We start from the raw sequence: 19,593 nt of genomic DNA, 5'->3' as shown, positions 1-19,593 counted from the left end.
TGCCACAAATAGCACAGATACAATAGTCACCCACCAGGCTCTCTGACTGCTTTCAGGTCTTTAACCAGGTGTCCTTCCTGGGTGAGAAAGGGACCCACCTCTGGACTACAGGTAGGTTCTAGATCTTCCAGGTTTCTTTAAACTTGAAAGTTCTGTCAAGGGGAAGTTCTTTCATCCTAGAGTCTGGGGCAGTAACTTTTCATCAAAATAGTATCTCTGTCACCCCACCTCCTTCTCCCACTTTCTTTTCCAGGCACTTTGTGGCATTGTCAGGTTTGAAATTTCTCTATTGCTTGTGTCTTGTTACCATAAACTCATGTAGAGAATAGACAATATGTTGTTCACCCTCTTTGTGTGGGTTCTTTGTCCATTTTTGTGGATTCTCTTTTGGCAAGTCAAGTGTCCCCACTCAGAAACGGTGACACAGAAAGAGAAAATGTGTGTGGCTCTGTGAGCAGTGCCACTTTGGGGAGGAAGAAGCATAGAAAAGATGCTTGGGCAAAGAAGGGTGACATAGGCAGAGAGATGTGAGAAGAACATGGTCCCGAGTCTCATCAAACTCCAAAGTCTAGAATTCAAGCAGTGAAGAGGCTGTTTGCCCAAACGGGCATAACTAACCACAGCCCCAGGAGGACTAAGCTAGATTCACATTGTAACTGCTAGCTAAGAATTGACTGCACTGACTGCCAAAACCTGTATAGACCATAGTCAGATGAGCAAAATCTTGACTCTGCTGCTTCCCAACTATGGTATCTGGTCATGCCACATCATTTTGCTGCTCATCGGTTTTCTTGTTCATGATATGGAGATCTGGAATACCCATCTCCTGGAATTTAGAATGGCACTTACTGATCACTTCTGTTATTGACATGAGGAAGAAAATGACTAGCTTGTCTGATGTTTGAAAACAAGATTCCAAGAGATCAATGTTGAGATGGACCTGTTGCTTATGTGGAAGGAGGTTTGTGGGTATTTCTGAGCCAGTATAGGCCTGTGGACATTTTTCACTTGGGTCACTAGATGGCACTCACGTTCTTTCCAATTGTACCAACGAGAAGCAGAGAGAAGGAAAAGCCAAGCAGAAGACTGAGGTCCTGGAGAGAAAGCACAGCCAGCCGTAGGGCATTTGCATTGCTTACAGCCAATTCAGGAAGGACAGTGGTTGGAATCCCTGCATCCCATATGATCCCCTGTGCCTACCAGGAGCGATTCCTGAGTGCGTATCAGAGTGTAACCAAACAAACAAACAAACAAGCAAACGAAAAACAAGCAGGAGACTGAAAAGGCTTAAACTCACCAGACTGAGTATTACCCTTTGCTCCTCCAGCAACCCTCAGCTATTGTATCAAAAATGGGATGTGTGATGCCTGGCACATGTCAAGGTCAGTCACAAAATATGTTAGCTCCTCTTCCTAATACTGTTATTGCTCCCAGTTTTGTTTTGTTTTTATAGATGTAGATTGGTGCTAAGCAGACCAACTGTAAACTCTGCATCTTTCCCCAAAACCTCATTTCAGAGGAAGCATGAAATGCCCTGGCTCACTAGGCAACCTCTACCAAGATTGCCTTTGCTTGCTGGTGTTTCTGAATCTCCATATTTTCAATTTCTGTCCTCAATAATTTACTTAGGTTTTCTAAACCTCAGTTCCTCATGCCTAAAGTAGGAGACTCAACCCCATGCTTCCCTTGAGAGATTCTCAGAATCAGTAATTAGACCAGAGCTGGGCTCTGTAGATGATGATTCCATGCCACTGTAACTAGGGCTCATTCCTTCATTTCTTCTTTCCCCCTCCTGCTCTCCTTTCTTTCTATCACTTGGGACTAACTCACAGTTCCAGCTTTCCTGAAATCTCATGTCAAAAGTTCCTTCCGACTCACTGAAACAGTCCAGCCACCAGTATGTACCTTCCTTCTGGTGGGCCACAGGGATCTGGCTGCTACCCACCCTACCCTGCCACTCTGTAGAACCAGTCTGCAGACACCACAACTCAGTCCCTCCCCAGCCTCAGCCACTCTCCCTCCAGATTTCAACTCAAGCAATTCTTCTCATACTACTAGGCATCCTCAAGCTCAAAGGGCCGCACCTCACTCTATTTTATTTCTCCAGTGTTTTGCAATGGTTCAGGCTAATGAGAGAATCTGATGCTTGTCCTGCTGGCTGCTCTCTAACCATTGCCCTTTGTGAATTGCAGTGCCCTGGTTCCCCAAAACCATCCAAGAGCTTGACAGATTTGCCAACCAGATTCTGACCTATGGAGCAGAACTGGATGCAGACCACCCGGTGAGTTCTTGGAGAGAAGATTTTTTTGTTTGTTTGTTTCTTCTCTTTCATACTCCTCTCCCTGGCTTTGGAGCTCTATATCTTGACTTGCTTGTACATCAAACATTAACTTTTTTTGTTTGTTTGTTTGTTTTGAGTCACACCCAGCAGCACTCAGGGGTTACTCCTGGCTCTACACTCAGAAATTGCTCCTGGCAGGTTCGGGGGACCATATGGGATGCTGGGATTCGAACCACCATCCTTCTGCATGCAAGGCAAATGCCTTACCTCCATGCTATCTCTTCCCAGCCCCAAACATTAAATGAATCCATCATCACCATCATTGCTATAAAGTCAATGATAACTCTGGGGAAAAGCTGCAACATCATCCAGAAACTGTTGTTTTTAAATACAATGTATGTGCCTTCTCAGCAGTGCCAGATGTGATCCTGTTGGATCTTGAGCACTGCTAAGTATGTTGTCATGGGCTAGAGACAGAAAGTGCAAAGATTCAGGTTTCTGTAAATACTATAGATATTTATGGACTGTGTTTTAGAAGGGAGAGTCTGGGCATGAGAAGATAAAGCTTAGGGAAAATAGGTGTGGGGAGCACTGATGCAAGCCATAGGCACATTTGCTTTGCACCCATTAACCTAGGCCAGACCAGCGTCCCATACCATCCCACAAGCCAGGAGCAATTTCTGAGCGCATAGCTCAGGAGTAACCCCTGAGCATCACTGGGTTTGGCTTCCCAAACAAACAAACAAACAAAAGCTTAGGGAAAGATAAGGTCATTTTTGGTCTGATGAAGGGCCAGAGTAATAATGCAGCAGGTTATTATTAAAAGCACTTGCCTTATAAGTTCAATCCCTGGCATTCCAGGGATTCCTGGCCCTGAAGCACTGCCAGAAGTAATTTCTGAGTGCAGGACCAAGAGAGATTCCTAAGCATTGACAAATGTGGCCCCCAAACACACAAACAAACAGAAATGTTTTATGAAGCAGGTGGAGGCTGGAGATGGTGCTGGATGTTTTGGGCATGGTTGGTTGCACCTCTGAATGATTCCAAAAAGAGCACAGAGTGAGGAAGTGTCTTTTCAGTTCTATTTTCCAGGAGGAGCAGTCAGCTCTGTCATTTCCATTTGCTGGTCCTTAGACAGTTTTTGTTTTCGGCCCAGAAAAATGTTTTCTTCATCTTGAAATAATGCAGAAGCCATTTTGATCTCAATTATTTAGTGAACTAACTGTCTTTCTGTCCCATCCTGTGCCCAGGTGAGGACCATTGCAGATGAGCAGTGGGGAGTTTCCTCTTCATAAAGTCTCTTGATGTTAAGGAAAGCTTATCACCCATGAAACTCCCTTTGTGCAAGCAGGGAAGCCCTTCCTCTTCCTTTTCCTCTCGGCACGTCTTCTTCTCTCCAATACATACATTATTAATTTAATGTTATAACTGCCTAGACAGCCCCCAATAATAAGCATGCAGGAGCATTTTAGAATTTTTCTGATGCAGCCACGAATCCTCCCATATGTCATTATGTGAACACCTCAGAGCACCCTGGATCCCTATTTTTGTTTGAGGATATTAGTCTTGGTCCAAATAATTTTATCTAGTACTTCACAATTTATTTAAGGCTCCAGACACATTCGACTTCAATGTCCTTCACAGAAACTGAAGGCCAAGATGGTTTGGTGTAGTGGTGATTACCCTTCTGGGGATGCACTGATTTCCCTCTTTCTCTGCCTGTCATCTGTGAGTCCTAGGAGCAAAGAGTTCTGGCTGCCCTGGCTACAGTCCCTGGGGTTGGTCCATTTTTGTGTCCTTTCCCACCTACACATTTTCTGCTCTGACTCTCCTTTTGGCAGGTCTATCTGTGCACTTGTGGCAGGGAGTGGGCTGTAGTAGGAGAAGCCAATTTAGCACATGGCTTTTCCCCCAGCCATTCTCCTATCTCCCTAGAGTCATTCAACTCTCTGGAATTTATCTTTTTATAGACCCAGCCCATGTCTTTGGCCCTTGGCCTCTCTGTGTCCTAAAAGTATCATAAAAATATAATTTATCAGGTACACAATCCTCTTGGTGAGGAAGCCAGGCTCTCTCTGTTCCTTTCTGTGGCTTCTCATCAGAGCAGGGGAGCTGATGGGCCAAGGACAGAGCAACCCCTCCAGGGTGACCCCCGTAATCTCCTACCTCCCATGTGGCCCAGCCTCAGGGTAAGGAGTGTCTTGGGTGTTCTTCCCTCTGTTACCCTCTGTTCCATGCTGTCTTCTGGCCTCTCCATGATCTCATTTTCTCTTGAGTAGAGTGGGCTGGGAGCCAACTGTATATTCAGCAACAGAATCCAAGTGAGCTTGTTTGATTTCTGTTTCTGAAAATGGTTCTTCTACTTCCATATGCTCCTGTTTCTTACATGCTTCCATTCTTCCATCTCTTCTTGTCCTGCTCACAAATCCCATCTTTCAAAATCTGACCCTTAAGATATTTCTAATGTTTCTCTCCATGGTTTCCATTTTTTTAAATGCAGATTCATTAAAACTGCATGTGTTGTGTGTGGGGTTGGGTGGGGGAAGTGTGTGGTACTTTAAACACCATGAGTCTGATAAAAAATTATAAAATAAAATTATAAAAGAGAAAGAATTACCTCACGACTTAAGGAATCATGAGAATCCTAAGATGAATTTATGTGAAATGGGTCATTTATGTGCTTCCCAAACTGAAGTTACTAAAACCTAAGAAACAAAAAATCTCATAGTTACACAGAGAGGTTCTGTTTGGAAGATGGAGAAAATCTGATTCTTTGATATGATGTGAGAGGGGAAATAAATTAATCTTTCCCACAGTCCTGTTTGATGAACTAAATACCCAAATCCTGGTCTGTATTGTGAATGGGGGACAAAAAATATCCAATATCGAACAATCTTCATGGCTTCACTGGTGCTCATTATGGCCAGACATCAATGCACGGGGGGCAGGGGACACAATGGACTTGCAAATGTAAGTCAGTTTCTATAAGATGGCAATGCCAATGCAAAGTAAGTCTTATTTTGAATTTCTTGTCATACCATCGTTCTACTCATTGACCTAGGTTTGATGGAATGCAAAAGCCTCTCACTATTGACTAAGAGGAAATATAATCAAGATAAGTATTCTATAAATGTTTCTTGAATGAACCCAGAGTGGTTGCCAGGCTAATGGCTCATTTAAGGGTATATAGACTTTTAATATTCCATGCTTAGTTTTTAAATTTCCCACCACTTTCTACAAATGCTACATTTATGCATTTTATATTCAGAATTTCTTTAATGCCACACATACATGTAATGTACAAAATGCCATGAACTGCCATGAACAGTCTCCTCAGACATCTGAAGATACCATGACTCCAAGAGTTGAATTGGTCAAGCTCTTAGCTCAAGCATGTTAACACATCAGGGTTGAACAGGACTGCAACTCCAACCCTCTCTGTCTAACTTTCCAACTGCTGTTTTTTCTAGTGTAAATACAGTATTTCTAAGCCTCAGACATGTTAACAAGAAACATGCAATACATATTTATGCCTAAATCTAGAAGAATACTCCATGTAGTAAGTTACCCTCTGTCCCAATTCCCTTACCAAAGAAAGTCACACTCCTGTTAACATCCTGAATAATAAAAATTCTAACATGAAGAACAGATCACAAGGGTGGTTATGATTTTGAATCCAAAAGTATTATCATCACTTTCTCCCTTCCAACCCTCTCCATATCCCTCTTCCTACCCCTGCTCATTAACCAACAATATAGTTTCCTGTCCAAACATACTTGGATACATGCAGTATGACCAAAATTGCTGCTATTAGCTTAATTGAGATGGGGTGATTATAAATAAATTACATGCAGTGCTACTGAAATTGCTGCTATTAGTCTAAATTGAGACAGGATGATTAGTCATCACCAATCGTAGTTTAATTCAAAGTGTCTTCCACATGGTTAATGCAGAAGTCACGTGGTTATCTGGCACCAAAAGAAGCAAGACCTACTCCCCAAGCTAGCAGACATTCAAGTCACAGCTCTCGGTGGTGACCCACAGCACAAAAATCTGTGAAATGTGCTTGGTGGAGAAACTTGCAGGCTAGTCATAAACTTCATGAAAACATTGAGCTGAAAAGGACAGTGATTTGAGATCTTCCCAATGTAAAAAAAATCTCTGTAATGTAGATGCTTATGTGAATTATGAAATGTGTGCATTTTTCTGCCCCCTTACATAGTGGCTTGAGATGAATTTTAATATTAGTTGGATTTTTATAATCACAAAATGAATTTAAATACACAGTATCAAACTTCAAAAAATAAATAACAGTGATTGTTTCTAATAGTTGTTAGATGGTGTATTTATTTAATAATTTTATGTATATATTTATAAATCCTAACATCATTGATCCTTCCTAGATATAAAAATTTTTTGATTAATTTCTTTATTGTGGAGTTGAGAACTAAATTAAGGGTCTCACACAAGCAAGGCAGACATATATTCCTTGTTACATCCCCATCTCTGGATAAACAATATTATCATAAGCTTTTCTTCATGTAAAAATCATTCAATTCTTCAAAATACATTTATGATGAAAGATAAAGAGTTATGGTATTTAATAAAGACAGACCCTCCGATCAGTGGAATAGACTAGAGTATTCAGTGAATGCTCCCTAGATATACAATCAATTAATCTTTGATAAAGGGGCAATAAATGCAAAATAGAGCAAGGAAAGCCTCTTCAACAAGTCGTATTGGAACAACTGGCCAGCCACTTGCAAACACACACACACACACACACACACACACACACAAATGAACTCTGATCTCCATCTAACACCCTGCACAAAGGTCAAATGCAAAATGGATTAAAGACCTTGATATCACACCTAAAACCATAAGGAATATAGAACAACACATAGGAAAAACACACCATGACATTGAAACTAAAGGAATTTTTAAGGAAGAAACAGCACTCTCCAAACAAGTCAAAGCAGAGATAAATAAATGGACTATATTAAGCTGAGAATCTTCTGCACCTCAAAGAAAATAATGCCTCAAATACAAAAGCCACCCACAGAATGGGAGAAGCTATTCAACAAATACCCATCTGATAAGGGGCTAATATCTAAGATATACTAGGAACTGAGAACTGAACAAGAAAAAAAAAACATCTAAACCCATCAAAAATTGGGAGAAGTAATGAAAAGAAAATTTCTCAAAAAATACAAAAGGCATATGAAAAAATGCTCCACGTCACTAATCATCAGGGAGATGCAAATCAAAACAATGAGATACCATCTCACACCACAGAGACTGGCACACATCACAAAGAACATGAACAATCAGTGCTGAGAGGGAAGTGGGGAGAAAAAACTCTCATTTACTGCTGAAGGGAATGTCATCTAGCCCAACCCTTATGGAAAACAATATGGAGATTCCTCAAAAAACTGGAAATTGATCTTCCATTCGATCCAGATATACCACTATTTGGAATTTATCCTAGGAACACAAAAATACAATTCAAAAATCCCTTCCTCACACCTATATTTATTGCAGCACTATTAACAATAGCCAGAATCTGGAAACAACCAAGATGCCCATCAACAAACGAATGGCTAAGAAACTGTAGTACATATACACAATAGAATATTATGCAGCCATCAGGAGAGATGAAGTCATGAATTTTTTTCTATACATGGATGTACATGGAATCTATTATACTGAGTGAAATAAGTCAGAGGGAGAGAGACACACACAGAATAGTATCACTCATCTATGGGTTTTAAGAAAAATAAAAGATATTGAAATAATCCCCAAAGATGAGTGCTGGAAGGACAAGCTCAAGATATGAAGTTCACCCACCACAAAGAATAGTGAGTGCAGTTAGAGAAATAACTTTGCTGATAACTACCGTAACAATGTCAGTGAGTGAGGGATGAAGAAAGCTTGTCTCAAATACAAGCGGGGGGGGGGGGGAGAGATGGAGGCATTGGAGATGGGAAGTTGCACTGGTCAAGGGGTGTGTGTGTTCTTTTTATGACTGAAAACCAACTACTATCATGTTTGTAATCATGTTGTTTAAATAAAGATATTACTAGTTTTTTAAAAAAGAGTCAAGTGGGGAAGATAAATTGTTGGGATCACTTTATTTCTGGAAGTAGAAAGATTAAGTGGAAATTAAGAATCTGCCTCTCTTGTGGTTAGAGAGTATAGAGGGCAAGATGTTTGCCTTGTATTTGGTCAACCTGAATTTGATCTCAAGCTTCTTTATGAGTGATTCCTGAGCATATTCAAATGTGACCCACCTTTCCATTTCCCCCATACTCTTATTTCCGGGTTTCCTTAGCCTTAACTCCCAAATCTACATGTCTTATCTGTGGGGATCAGAAAGTCTCAGTGGGACCTAATTCTGTAGCTAGAGACACTTGGAAATTACTCTAGAAACTTTATATTCCTTCTATAAATATAAAAATTGTTTTTATTCAAGATGCTTATAGTGGACAATTTTAAATTTAGGGTTTGAGAAAATCATTCACAGCCAACTGATAATAAGAATGATAGGTGAGGATGACACCATTGATCACATCTTAATGAGGGTCATAAATACTTGTATAATACAGATGTGGTTTTTTTTCCCACAGAACTCAGCAGTAGAGTTCCAAAAGAAAGGGTAAATTTCCAAAAGAAATTAGTGCTTGAAAATTGCATTCAAGTGCCCAATTCTCTTACCATATTATGCCTATGGATATCTACTCAAGCTGACAGTGGGAAAACTTTCCCCAGCTGAATGATTTCAAGACATCTAGTGCTCTAGGATCGATACCAATTAAAATTTGTAATAGTCACACTTGGATTCTTTCCCAAGAGGAAACATAATTTAATTGATCTGAATGTTGGGACTGAACTTTAAAAAACACACCATGTGAAACATTCAGATTTACCTATTTCCCAAAATATGTTTGGGAGAACAAACTAGGACTTTTCGCTCTTTCTCTCCTCATTCTCCTCTCCCTTCCTCTTTTTTCTTCTTTAATAATGAGTGTAATTTTTTGTGGTGTGCCTGAGTTTTAGAGTTTATTTTTCCAACTGTAGTGTACAATTTATGAATGCCACATTTTAGAGAGAATGGAGCAATAAATGAAAAACTTACATAGTGTATGGTACTATTCATTAGAAAATACTTGGGGGGAAGGACGGCGAAGGGCTCAGCAGCTAACCAGGTACATCACGATCAAGTGGGATTAATACCAGGAATGCAAGATTGGTTCAACATACGCAAATCAATAAACATGATACATCACATCAACAACATGAAAGACAAAAACCACATGATCATATCAATCGATGCCGAGAAGGCGTTTGACAAAATCCAACATCCTTTCATGTTAAAGACACTCAGCAAAATAGGGTTAGAAGGCACCTTCCTTAAGATAGTTACAGCTATTTATAAAAAGCCTACAGCCAACATCATACTTAATGGCGAGAAACTAGAAGCATTCCCACTAAGGTCAGGAACTAGGCAAGGCTGTCCACTCTCTCCACTCTTATTCAATATAACCTTAGAAAATACTTGGGGGGAACCACTGAACTCTGCTGGAACTCAGATGCCAGCACCACTATCTGCCTGTCTTCTGTGCTGTGCTGCATTTTTGGCCTGATTTCATCCTGTGTGTGGCTCATGTGAGGACTGCTTGCCTTCCCTGGAGCCTTCCCTGGAGGTGAGCTTACATGCCCAGAAAGGGAGGAGCCAGAGGAGCGCGGCCGCTGCGCTTCACTTCGCAGTCATCCACATCATTTAGCCAATGAATACAACCACAACACATAGAAAAATTCACAATACAAGTGTGACAATGGAGAAACAATGCAGGCCAGCGCCAGAGACAAAGGATGACGATGGCAACTCTGACGACTTGAACATGACGTACCAACTAGTCAGTCTCTCAGATAAGGAGTTTAGAGTCGCAATATGGTAGAGTTTCAAAGAACTCAAAGAAAGTATAGAAGAGAACACTAATCAGAATCAAGAGAATATAAAGATAGAAATCAGAAAACTCCAAACTGAAATTTCAGGTCAAATAACAGGTCTGAAAAACTCAGTAGATGAATTGAAGAAAAACATGGTTGAGCTTTCTTATGAGTTAACAGCAGCTAAGGATAGAATTAGTACACTGGAAGATAAGATGAATAACAATTCCATACAGCAGAAGAAATTGGAAAAAAGCCTTATAGCAAATGATCAAACAATGGAAAAATTACTCAAAGAATGGTAACAAATGAAAATAGAAGTCTATGATAAGCTCAACAGAAATAACTTAAGAACCACTGGAGTCCCAGGGACCCAGGAAGAAAATCTCCAGGAAGAATCAACAGTCAAGAACATCATTAAAGAGAAACTACCAGAGCTAAAGAATACATGTGATTAAATCCTGCATGACCAAAGATTACCAATTAAAAGAGACCCCAGAATAAACACCCCAAGACACATCCTAGTCACAATGACGAATCCCACAGATAGAGACAGAATTCTGAAAGCAGCAAGATCGAAAAGAGAAATTACATTCAAGGGAACATCCTGGAGATTTACTGCAGACCTGTCACCTGAAACACTCAAAGCTAGGAGGCAGTGGTGGGACATAGTGACAAATCTCAATGAAATAAATGCTTCGCCTAGAATACTGCACCCGGAAAAACTCACTTTCAAGTTTGAAGGAACAATACATGGTTTCAATGACAAACAACAGCTCAGAAACTTTACAGACTCAAAACCATTCTTAAAAGAAAAACTGAACGGCCTACTTTAAGACAAGACTGACCAACAGACACACCAAACTTCTATATAAAGATGGCACTAACTCCCAGGACAATTCTTTCTCTCAATGTCAATGGACTAAATGCACCAGGTAACAGACACACAGTGGCTAAATGGATCAAAAACTCAATCCAGCCTTCTGCTGCCTACAAGAAATGCACCTGAATAGTCAGAAAAAACATAGACTCAAAATAAAAAGCTAGAGGAAAATCATCCAAGCAAACAACACCCATAAAAAAGCTGTAGTGGCCATACTAATATCAGATGATGCAAACTTTATACTTAGGAAAGTTGTAAGGGACAAAGATGGACATTTTGTATTAATCAAGGGATATGTACAGCAGTAAGAAATTACTCTCCTAAACATATATGCACCGAATGAGGGGCCAGCAAAATATTTAATAAAATTGTTGACAAATCTGAAAAATAATATCAATAACAACACAATAATTGTGGGAGACCTCAACACGGCATTGTCAACACTTGACAGGTCAACCAGACTGAAACCCAACAAGAATATACTAGACCTGAAAAGAGAAATGGAAGAAAGAGGCCTAGTAGATATATACAGGACACTCCACCCCCAGAAGCCTGGATACACATGCTTCTCTAATGTACATGGGACATTCTCCAGGATAGACTACATGCTAGCACATAAAACATATCTCCATAATATCAAGAGAATAGAAATTTTGCAGGCTACCTTCACTGACCACAAGGCCCTGAAATTATATATGAACTACAAAGGGACACAGAAGAAAAACTTTAATACCTGCAAGTTAAACAACCTAATAGTGAATAACTAGTGGGTCTGAGATTAAATCAAAGAGGAAATCAAAACCTTCTAGAAACAAATGACAATGGAGACACAAACTATCAAAACCTATGGAACACAGCAAAAGCGGTACTGAGAGGAAAATTTATAGCTTTGCAAGCACACATCAGAAAAGAAGAAGGTGCGTACCTGAATAGCTTAATAATGCAGCTCATAGAATTAGAAAGTATTCAACAAAAGGACCCAAAAATAGGGAGACAGAAGGAAATGACAAACCTGAGAGCAGAAACCAATGAAGTGGAAACCCGAGAAACATTCCAAAAGATCAACGAAAGCAGAAGTTGGTTCTTTGAAAAAATGAACAAGATTGATAGACAACTGGCAAAACTAACAAAGGAAGATAGAGAAACTTGATAACTTGTATTAGGAATAAAAAAGGAGAGATCACTACTGATATGGTAGAGATCCAAAGGGTAATCAGAAACTACTTTGAGAAACTCTATGCCACTAAAAATGAAAACCTGGAAGAAATGGATAAATTTTTAGACTCTTATAATCTTCCATGGTTGAATGAAGAGGATGTAGCATATCTAAACACACCCATCACTATTGAGGAAATTAAGACAGTAATAAAATGTCTGCTCAAAAACAAAAGCGCAGGCCCAGATGGATTTACTAATGAATTCTTTCAAACCTTTCAAGAGGAACTTCTACCAATCCTGGCAAGACTCTTTCATAAAGTCGAAAAAACAGGAACACTTCCAAGCCTCATTTATGAACCCAACATCACCTTGATACCTAACCAGACAGAGATGCTACCAAAAAAGAAAATTACAGAACAATATCACTGATGAATACAGATGTAAAAATCCTGGCGAATAAGATTCAATGCCTCACTAAGATCATCCAGTAAGATCAAGTAGGTTTCATCCCAGGAATGCAAGTCTGGTTTAACATCCATAATTCTATCTACATAATACACAATATCAACAACAAGAAAAATAGAAATCACATGATCATATCAATAGACGCAGAGAAAGCATTTGATAAGATCCAACAAACATCCTTGATCAAAACTCTCAGCAAGATGGGAATGGAAGGAACCTTTCTCAATATAGTTAAGGCCATCTACCACAAGCCAGAGGCAAATATTGTCCTCAATGGAGAAAAACTGAAAGCCTATCCTCTAAATTCTGGCACAAGACAAGGCTGTACTCTCTCACCACTCATATTCAACATAGCACTGGAAGTACTTGCTATAGCGATTAGGTAAGAAAAAAATATCAAGGTAATCCAAATAGGAAAGGAAGAAGTCAAGCTCTCACTGTTTGCAGATGACATGATAGAAAACATGATAGAAAACCCTAAAGTCTCTACAAAAAAGCTTCTAGAAACAATAGACTAATATAGCAAGGTGGCAAGCCACAAAAGTAACACATAAAAATCAATGGCCTTTCTATACATCAATAGTAATAAGGAAGAAATGGACATTAAGAAAAGAACCCCATTCACAATAGTGCCACACAAACTCAAATATCTTGGAAATAACTTGACTAAAAATGTGAAGGACCTATACAAAGAAAACTATAAAACTCTGCTCCAAGAAATAAGAGAGGATACAAGTAAATGGAAGCACATACCCTGCTCATGAATTGGCAAGATTAATATCATCAAAATGGCAATACTCCCCAAAGCGTTGTACACATTTAATGCAATCCCTCAAGATACCCTTACATTCTTCAAAGAAGTGGATCGGGCACTTTTGAAATTTGTTTGGAACAATAAACACCCTAGGATAGCTAAAGCAATCATTGGGCAAAAGAATATGGGAGGCACTACTTTCCCCAACTTTAAACTGTACAAAGCAATAGTTATTAAAACAGCATGGTATTGGAATAAAGACAGGCCCTCAGATCAGTGGAATAGGCTTGAATACTCAGAGAATGTTCCCCAGATATACAATCACCTAATTTTTGATAAAGGAGCAAGAAATCCTAAATGGAGCAAAGAAAGCCTCTTCAACAAGTGGTGTTGTCAAAACTGGCTAGCCACTTGCAAAAAATTGAACTTAGACCCCCAACTAACATCATGTACGAAGGTTAAATCCAAATGGATGAAAAGCCTTGATATCAGACCCAAAACCATTAGATATATAGAACAACACATAGGTAAATCAGTACAGGACATTGAGACTAAAGGCATCTTCAAAGAGGAAACTGCACTCTCCAAGCAAGTGAAAGCAGAGATTAACAGATGGAAATACATTAAACTGAGAACTTCTGCACCTCAAAAAAAATAGTGCCCAGGATACAAGAGCCCCCCCACTGAGGGGGAGAATCTATTCACCCAATACCCATCAGATAAGGGGCTAATCTCCAAAATATACAAGGCACTGACAAAAATTTACAAGAAAAAACCATCTAATCTCATCAAAAAATGGGGAGAAGTAATGGACAGACACTTTGACAAAGAAGAAATACAAGTGGCCAAAAGACACATGAAATAATGCTCCACATCACTAATCATCAGGGAGATGCAAATCAAAACAACGATGAGGTACCACATCACACCTTAGAAATTGGCACACATCACAAAGAATGAGAACAAGCAGTGTTGGAGGGGATGTAGAGGAAAGGAACTCTTATCCACTGCTGGTGGGAATGCCGTCTAGTTCAACCTTTATAGAAAGCAATATGGAGATTCCTCCAAAAACTGGAAATCGAGCTCCCATACGACCCAGCTATACCACTCTTGGAATACACCCTAGGAACACAAAAATACAATACAAAAAATCCCTTCCTTACAGCTATATTTATTGCAGCACTATTTACCATAGCAAGACTCTGAAAACAGCCAAGATACCCTTCAACAGATGAATGGGTAAAGAAACTGTGGTACATATACACTATGGAATATTATGCAGCTGTCAGGAGAGATGAAGTCATGACATTTTCCTATACATGTTTGTACATGGAATCTATTATGCTGAGTGAAATAAGTTGGAGAGAGAGAGAGAAAGACGCAGAATGGTTTCACTCATCTATGGGTTTTAAGAAAAATGAAAGACATTCTTGCAATAATAACTTTCAGACACAAAAGAGAAAAGAGCTGGAAGTTCCAGCTCACCTCATGAAGCTCACCACAAACAGGGAAGTGTTTAGTTAGAGAAGTAACTATGTTTTGAATTATCCTAATAATGAGAATGTACGAGGAAAATAGAAAGCCTGTCTAGAGTACAGGTGGGGGTCAGGTGGGGAGGAGGGAGATTTGGGACATTGGTGATTGGATTGTTGCACTGGTGATGGGTGGTGTTTTTTACATGACTGAAACCCAAACACAATCATGTAATAAAGTTGTTTAAATAAAAAAAATACTTGGGGGAACAAAGCAGACTTCTATAATGTTGAAAAGGCCAGTAATTCTTTTCTCACTAAAATCCAGATTACAATAAAAACCTTAGGGATAAATACTGATTTTTGATATAAAATATGCAAACTTTATTGATACAATAGCTAACATTGTGTCAATTCAAGGTGCAAAATACTGTTATTTGACACACGTATTTGAAAGGCTAACCATAATAAAGTAAGTTGAACATTAATCCTCTTATATTTTTAGTGTTTAACTTTTGTTATGAGAAACAACTACTTTCACTTTTTTTAAAATTATTTTATTGTGACCAAAAAGTGAATAACAAATATTTCACAGTAATATTGAAGGTACATAATGACAATAAATCAGGGCCACTCCCACCACCAGGGTTTTCCTTTCTCTCCCCTTTTCCCAGCATGTTCCTGTATCTCCCTCCTTTGCCCACCCCTCCCCCAGAGTGCTACATCCCCATCTCTGTGTATAGCTTGTTGTAGATAGGGTATTGATTCTGTTGTTGCCTTTGAGTTTAGTGTTTAAGTCTGATCGTTTTTTAATTCCACTCAAAGTTCATATTGCTGTTTGGTCCTGGTACCTTTCATTTTTATTTTCCTCCTCAATTCATGAGGCAGAAGAAGATGATTCAAGTTGTGTGGTTCTGCTGGAAGAAGACAAAAACAAAAAAAAAAAAAACAAGAATAAAAACAACAACAAAAATTCCAACAGTTTAATAAAAAGACAGTAACTATCAAAATATAAAAGCACCCAGCAGCAAAAAATAAATAAATCACCAAATAATACCATAAGAGTGAAAAAGAAAGAAAAGAAAAAAGAGAAAAAGTTAAAACAAAAACAACAAAACAAAGCAAAACAAAACAAAAACAAAAAGGAGTGCTGGTGTGGCAAGGATTTGTGCCTCCCCCACTTTTTTGCATTGGCACTGCAAGTATTGGGGAAGTAAGAAAGAGAATTCCTTTGGCCTAGATTCAAGGTTTCTCTGCCCTTGAAGCATACTGTCAAGGGAACAACTACTGTCTCAGTACATGCTCATTACTCCACCCCAAGGTATTTTTTTATGGTGCCAGGAAACTTTCCACTCAGTTGTGAATGATAAAATCAGGCTCTGTAGCTAGAGATCTTGGTATTTGCACAGGGTCATAGGCCTAAGTTTAGGATAGCATTTTTACAGTTCTAGGGGTTCTATTCCATTATTGTTGTAATCAGTCTTCTGTAATAAATGATCTTTTTGGTTTGTGCTTAAATCCTAGGCTGAGGCTTAGGATAGAGTCTTTATTATGGTTCCAGAAGTTCTGTTCACTCTCCGTTATCAAAGCTGGACCTCTGTAATTAGAGATTTGATATTTGTACAAGTCCTAGGCTAAAGCCTAGGGTATGGTTTTCCTTATTGGTCCCAGGATAAGTTCTGCCCAGTCATGGTTGTCAAAGTCAGTCTTCTGTACTTAGCACCCTTGGGTTTTGCACAGATCAACTATTTTCTTAAGCAACTTTAAAATATATAAACACAGTATTATTAACAATAACTACCCTGCCACATGTGACAAACTCTAAAGTTATTATTCTTTACTGGAGATTTGTACCCTTTGAACAACATCTCCCCATATTCCACATTCTGACAATTTTCATTCTATTCTATTCTGAGTAAATTTTAGATTCCCTAGATAAGTATAATATTATTTTACTTGTATAATTCTTTTTTTTTTTAGTTTTTGGATCATACCTGGCAGCACTCAGGAGTTACTCCTGGCTCTATGCTCAGAAATTGCTCCTGGCAGGCATGGGGGACCATATGGGATGCCGGGATTTGAACCACCGTCCTTCAGCATGCAGGGCAAAAACCCTACCTCCATGCTATCTCTCCAGACCCTTGTATAATTCTTTTAAGACTTACCTATATTTTCCATTTGTATGGCTCAGAATTTGTCCTTTTTTATGTGTACCATAATTTTCTTCTCCATAATTTACCATGAAATAAATAGATAATTGGCTGTTACCACATCTCACCAATTGTAAATAATGCTACCATGACCATAGAGATGCAAATATCTCTTTAAGATAGTAAATTCACTTAATTTGCATATAACTCCAGATATATAATTGCTAAGTTATATGATATATAATTTTATATTTTTGAGGATTTCCTATACTGTTTTCCAAACCAGCTAAAAAATGTATAGTCCAACCTGTGGTGCATGAGCACTTCTTCACATTGCCAAAACTTTTCTTTTGCATTTTTAATAATAGCTACTCTCACAGATATAGGGTAATGTTTCTTTGTGGTTTTGGTTTTCATTTACATCATGTCATGTCTGGCCTCACCTTCACTTGACATCACTTTTTTAAGTCAGTTTTCTATCTGAAAGAAGGGCATAACATACATTTTCTGTATGACTTATAAGTAAAATAAGTCTTTAACACAAACCTGGCAAATAGTAAGCACTCAGTAAATTATACTTACATAAATGTCAATATTAGGAATCACATATCTTTTTGTTCATCCAGAAATCATGAGACATTGGTTAGAAACAAGTGGATGTTTGTTTTCATCATAGATGCCTTTCTTCTAGATATGCCTAACTTATTTACTTAATTAAAATTTTTATCATCACACTGTGATTTATCAAGTTTTTTTTCAAGATGATTGTCTCAGGCATTAAACATTTCAACACCAGGGGCTGGAGTGGTGGCATGAGTGGTAAGGCGTCTGCTTGTGTGCAGTAGGCTAGGATGAACCGTAATTTGATCCCCCAGTGTTCCATATGGTCCCAAGCCAGGAGTGATTTCTGAGCACATAGCCAGGAGTAACCCCTGAGCATCACCAGGTGTGGTAGAAAAATGAAAAATAAACAAACAAAAATTAAAAAAATTAACACCAATCCCACTACTAATGTGACCCTCCCTCAATCAGTGTTCCCAGTTTCCCCAGCCTGCTTACTTAGCAGGGACAAACAAATTTACTTGATATGATTTGTTACAACATGAAAGCAAATGGAATTATCAAAACTGAGATTAATAAAAGCCAGTTTGTGATCATTGTTGTCTCTCAACATTGTGTTACTGAGGTCATTGTCTAAGATAGCTTTGCCTAATTTAGTACTTTACCACATTAGAGATTTCTTCAAAATCAGTATACTGCTTTTCATCTGGAAGTCCTCGATTGAAAGACACAGCAATTAAAGATGTGGTGGCTAATATATGTCCCTCAGAACATCTGGTAATGGAGCTGGCCCTCCACTTCTCAGAAGTCTTTTTCTTCCTTTTGATGCAGGGAAGCAGACATACACTGTCAGAGCTCAGAGCCCAGAGCTCTAAGTTTCCTATCAAAGAAGGCAAGGACACGCCAAACATCTCACTTCAAAACCTTGGAAAAACAAATTTTGTCTTTCTTCTAGGGATTTACAGATCCTGTGTACCGGGAAAGACGGAAGCAGTTTGCTGACATCGCCTATAACTATAGACAGTAAGTCTTTGTGAAAGAGGGAAAAATGTGTGTCCAGCCAACATCTGCCTTATGAATGGTATGCGTGTGTGTGTGTGTGTGTGTGTGTGTGTATCTGTGGGTCTCTGTGTGTGAATTTGAAAACTTTTCTTCAATAACATGTATTTACAAAAAAAGAATAGCCACAAGACAAAGCAAAATGACCCACAGCTTAGGGTCCAGATTTCTCCCACACTTCATTGTATAATTACGCTGTGATGTCTGAAGTAATTATAAAAGGCCTCAGTTCTAAACAAAACAACTCACTGGTATTCTCTACATTAAACAGAAAAGGAAAAAGAGAATTATTTACATTCAAGAAGGAGTTGGCTGTTCTGCTGACATAATTAATCATTTCAGGATGTAGGCTAGCCAAGTCTTAGAGTTCTGATCCAGCTGTGAAGGGCCCTTTTCACATGAGTTTATTTATTTTTTCTTTTAGGAATTCTAAGTTCCACCTTTACTAGATGTATAGCCAAAGGAAAATGCAAATTTCTATTTTATTATTTGTGAAGAAAGAGTTTTGCTATTTTTTTCTTTGTTTCTTGTTTTGTTTTTATTTTAGGTAGTCACCAAGGTTTACAATAATATCACTAAGAAGTTTTCATGTATAATGCAATCTCCACCTCCACACATCTTCCCCAGAGTATACACTTCCCACCAACAGTGTTCAGTCCTAATCCTTCCTCATCTGTCTCCCCCAAACTTGCACTTTCATTTTCTGTTGCCTTATTTATTTATTTATTTACTTATTTTTGTTTTTGAACCACACCCTGTGATGCTCAGAGGTTACACCTGGTGATGCACTCAGAAGTTGCTCCTGGCTTGGGGGACCTTATGGGACACCAGGGATCAAAGCGAGGTTCTTCCTGGGT

General features: G+C 38.8%; 1 protein-coding gene across 1 annotated transcript in view; it reads left to right on the top strand.

Annotated features, from left to right (window-relative positions):
- The window catches only part of PAH (phenylalanine hydroxylase), a 172,756-nt gene that overhangs the window by 104,159 nt on the left and 49,004 nt on the right, over window positions 1-19,593 (top strand). The window contains exons 5-6 of the mRNA XM_049783159.1: window positions 2,193-2,281; window positions 18,633-18,700. Coding sequence (XP_049639116.1) covers window positions 2,193-2,281; window positions 18,633-18,700 — 157 coding nt within the window. The remainder of the gene's footprint in view (window positions 1-2,192; window positions 2,282-18,632; window positions 18,701-19,593) is intronic.

The sequence above is a fragment of the Suncus etruscus genome, chromosome 11, assembly GCF_024139225.1.
Source record: "Suncus etruscus isolate mSunEtr1 chromosome 11, mSunEtr1.pri.cur, whole genome shotgun sequence".
NCBI classification, from domain to species: Eukaryota; Metazoa; Chordata; class Mammalia; order Eulipotyphla; family Soricidae; genus Suncus; species Suncus etruscus.
Note: the sequence above shows the minus strand (reverse complement) of the source record. Positions and strands in the feature narration are given on the sequence as shown.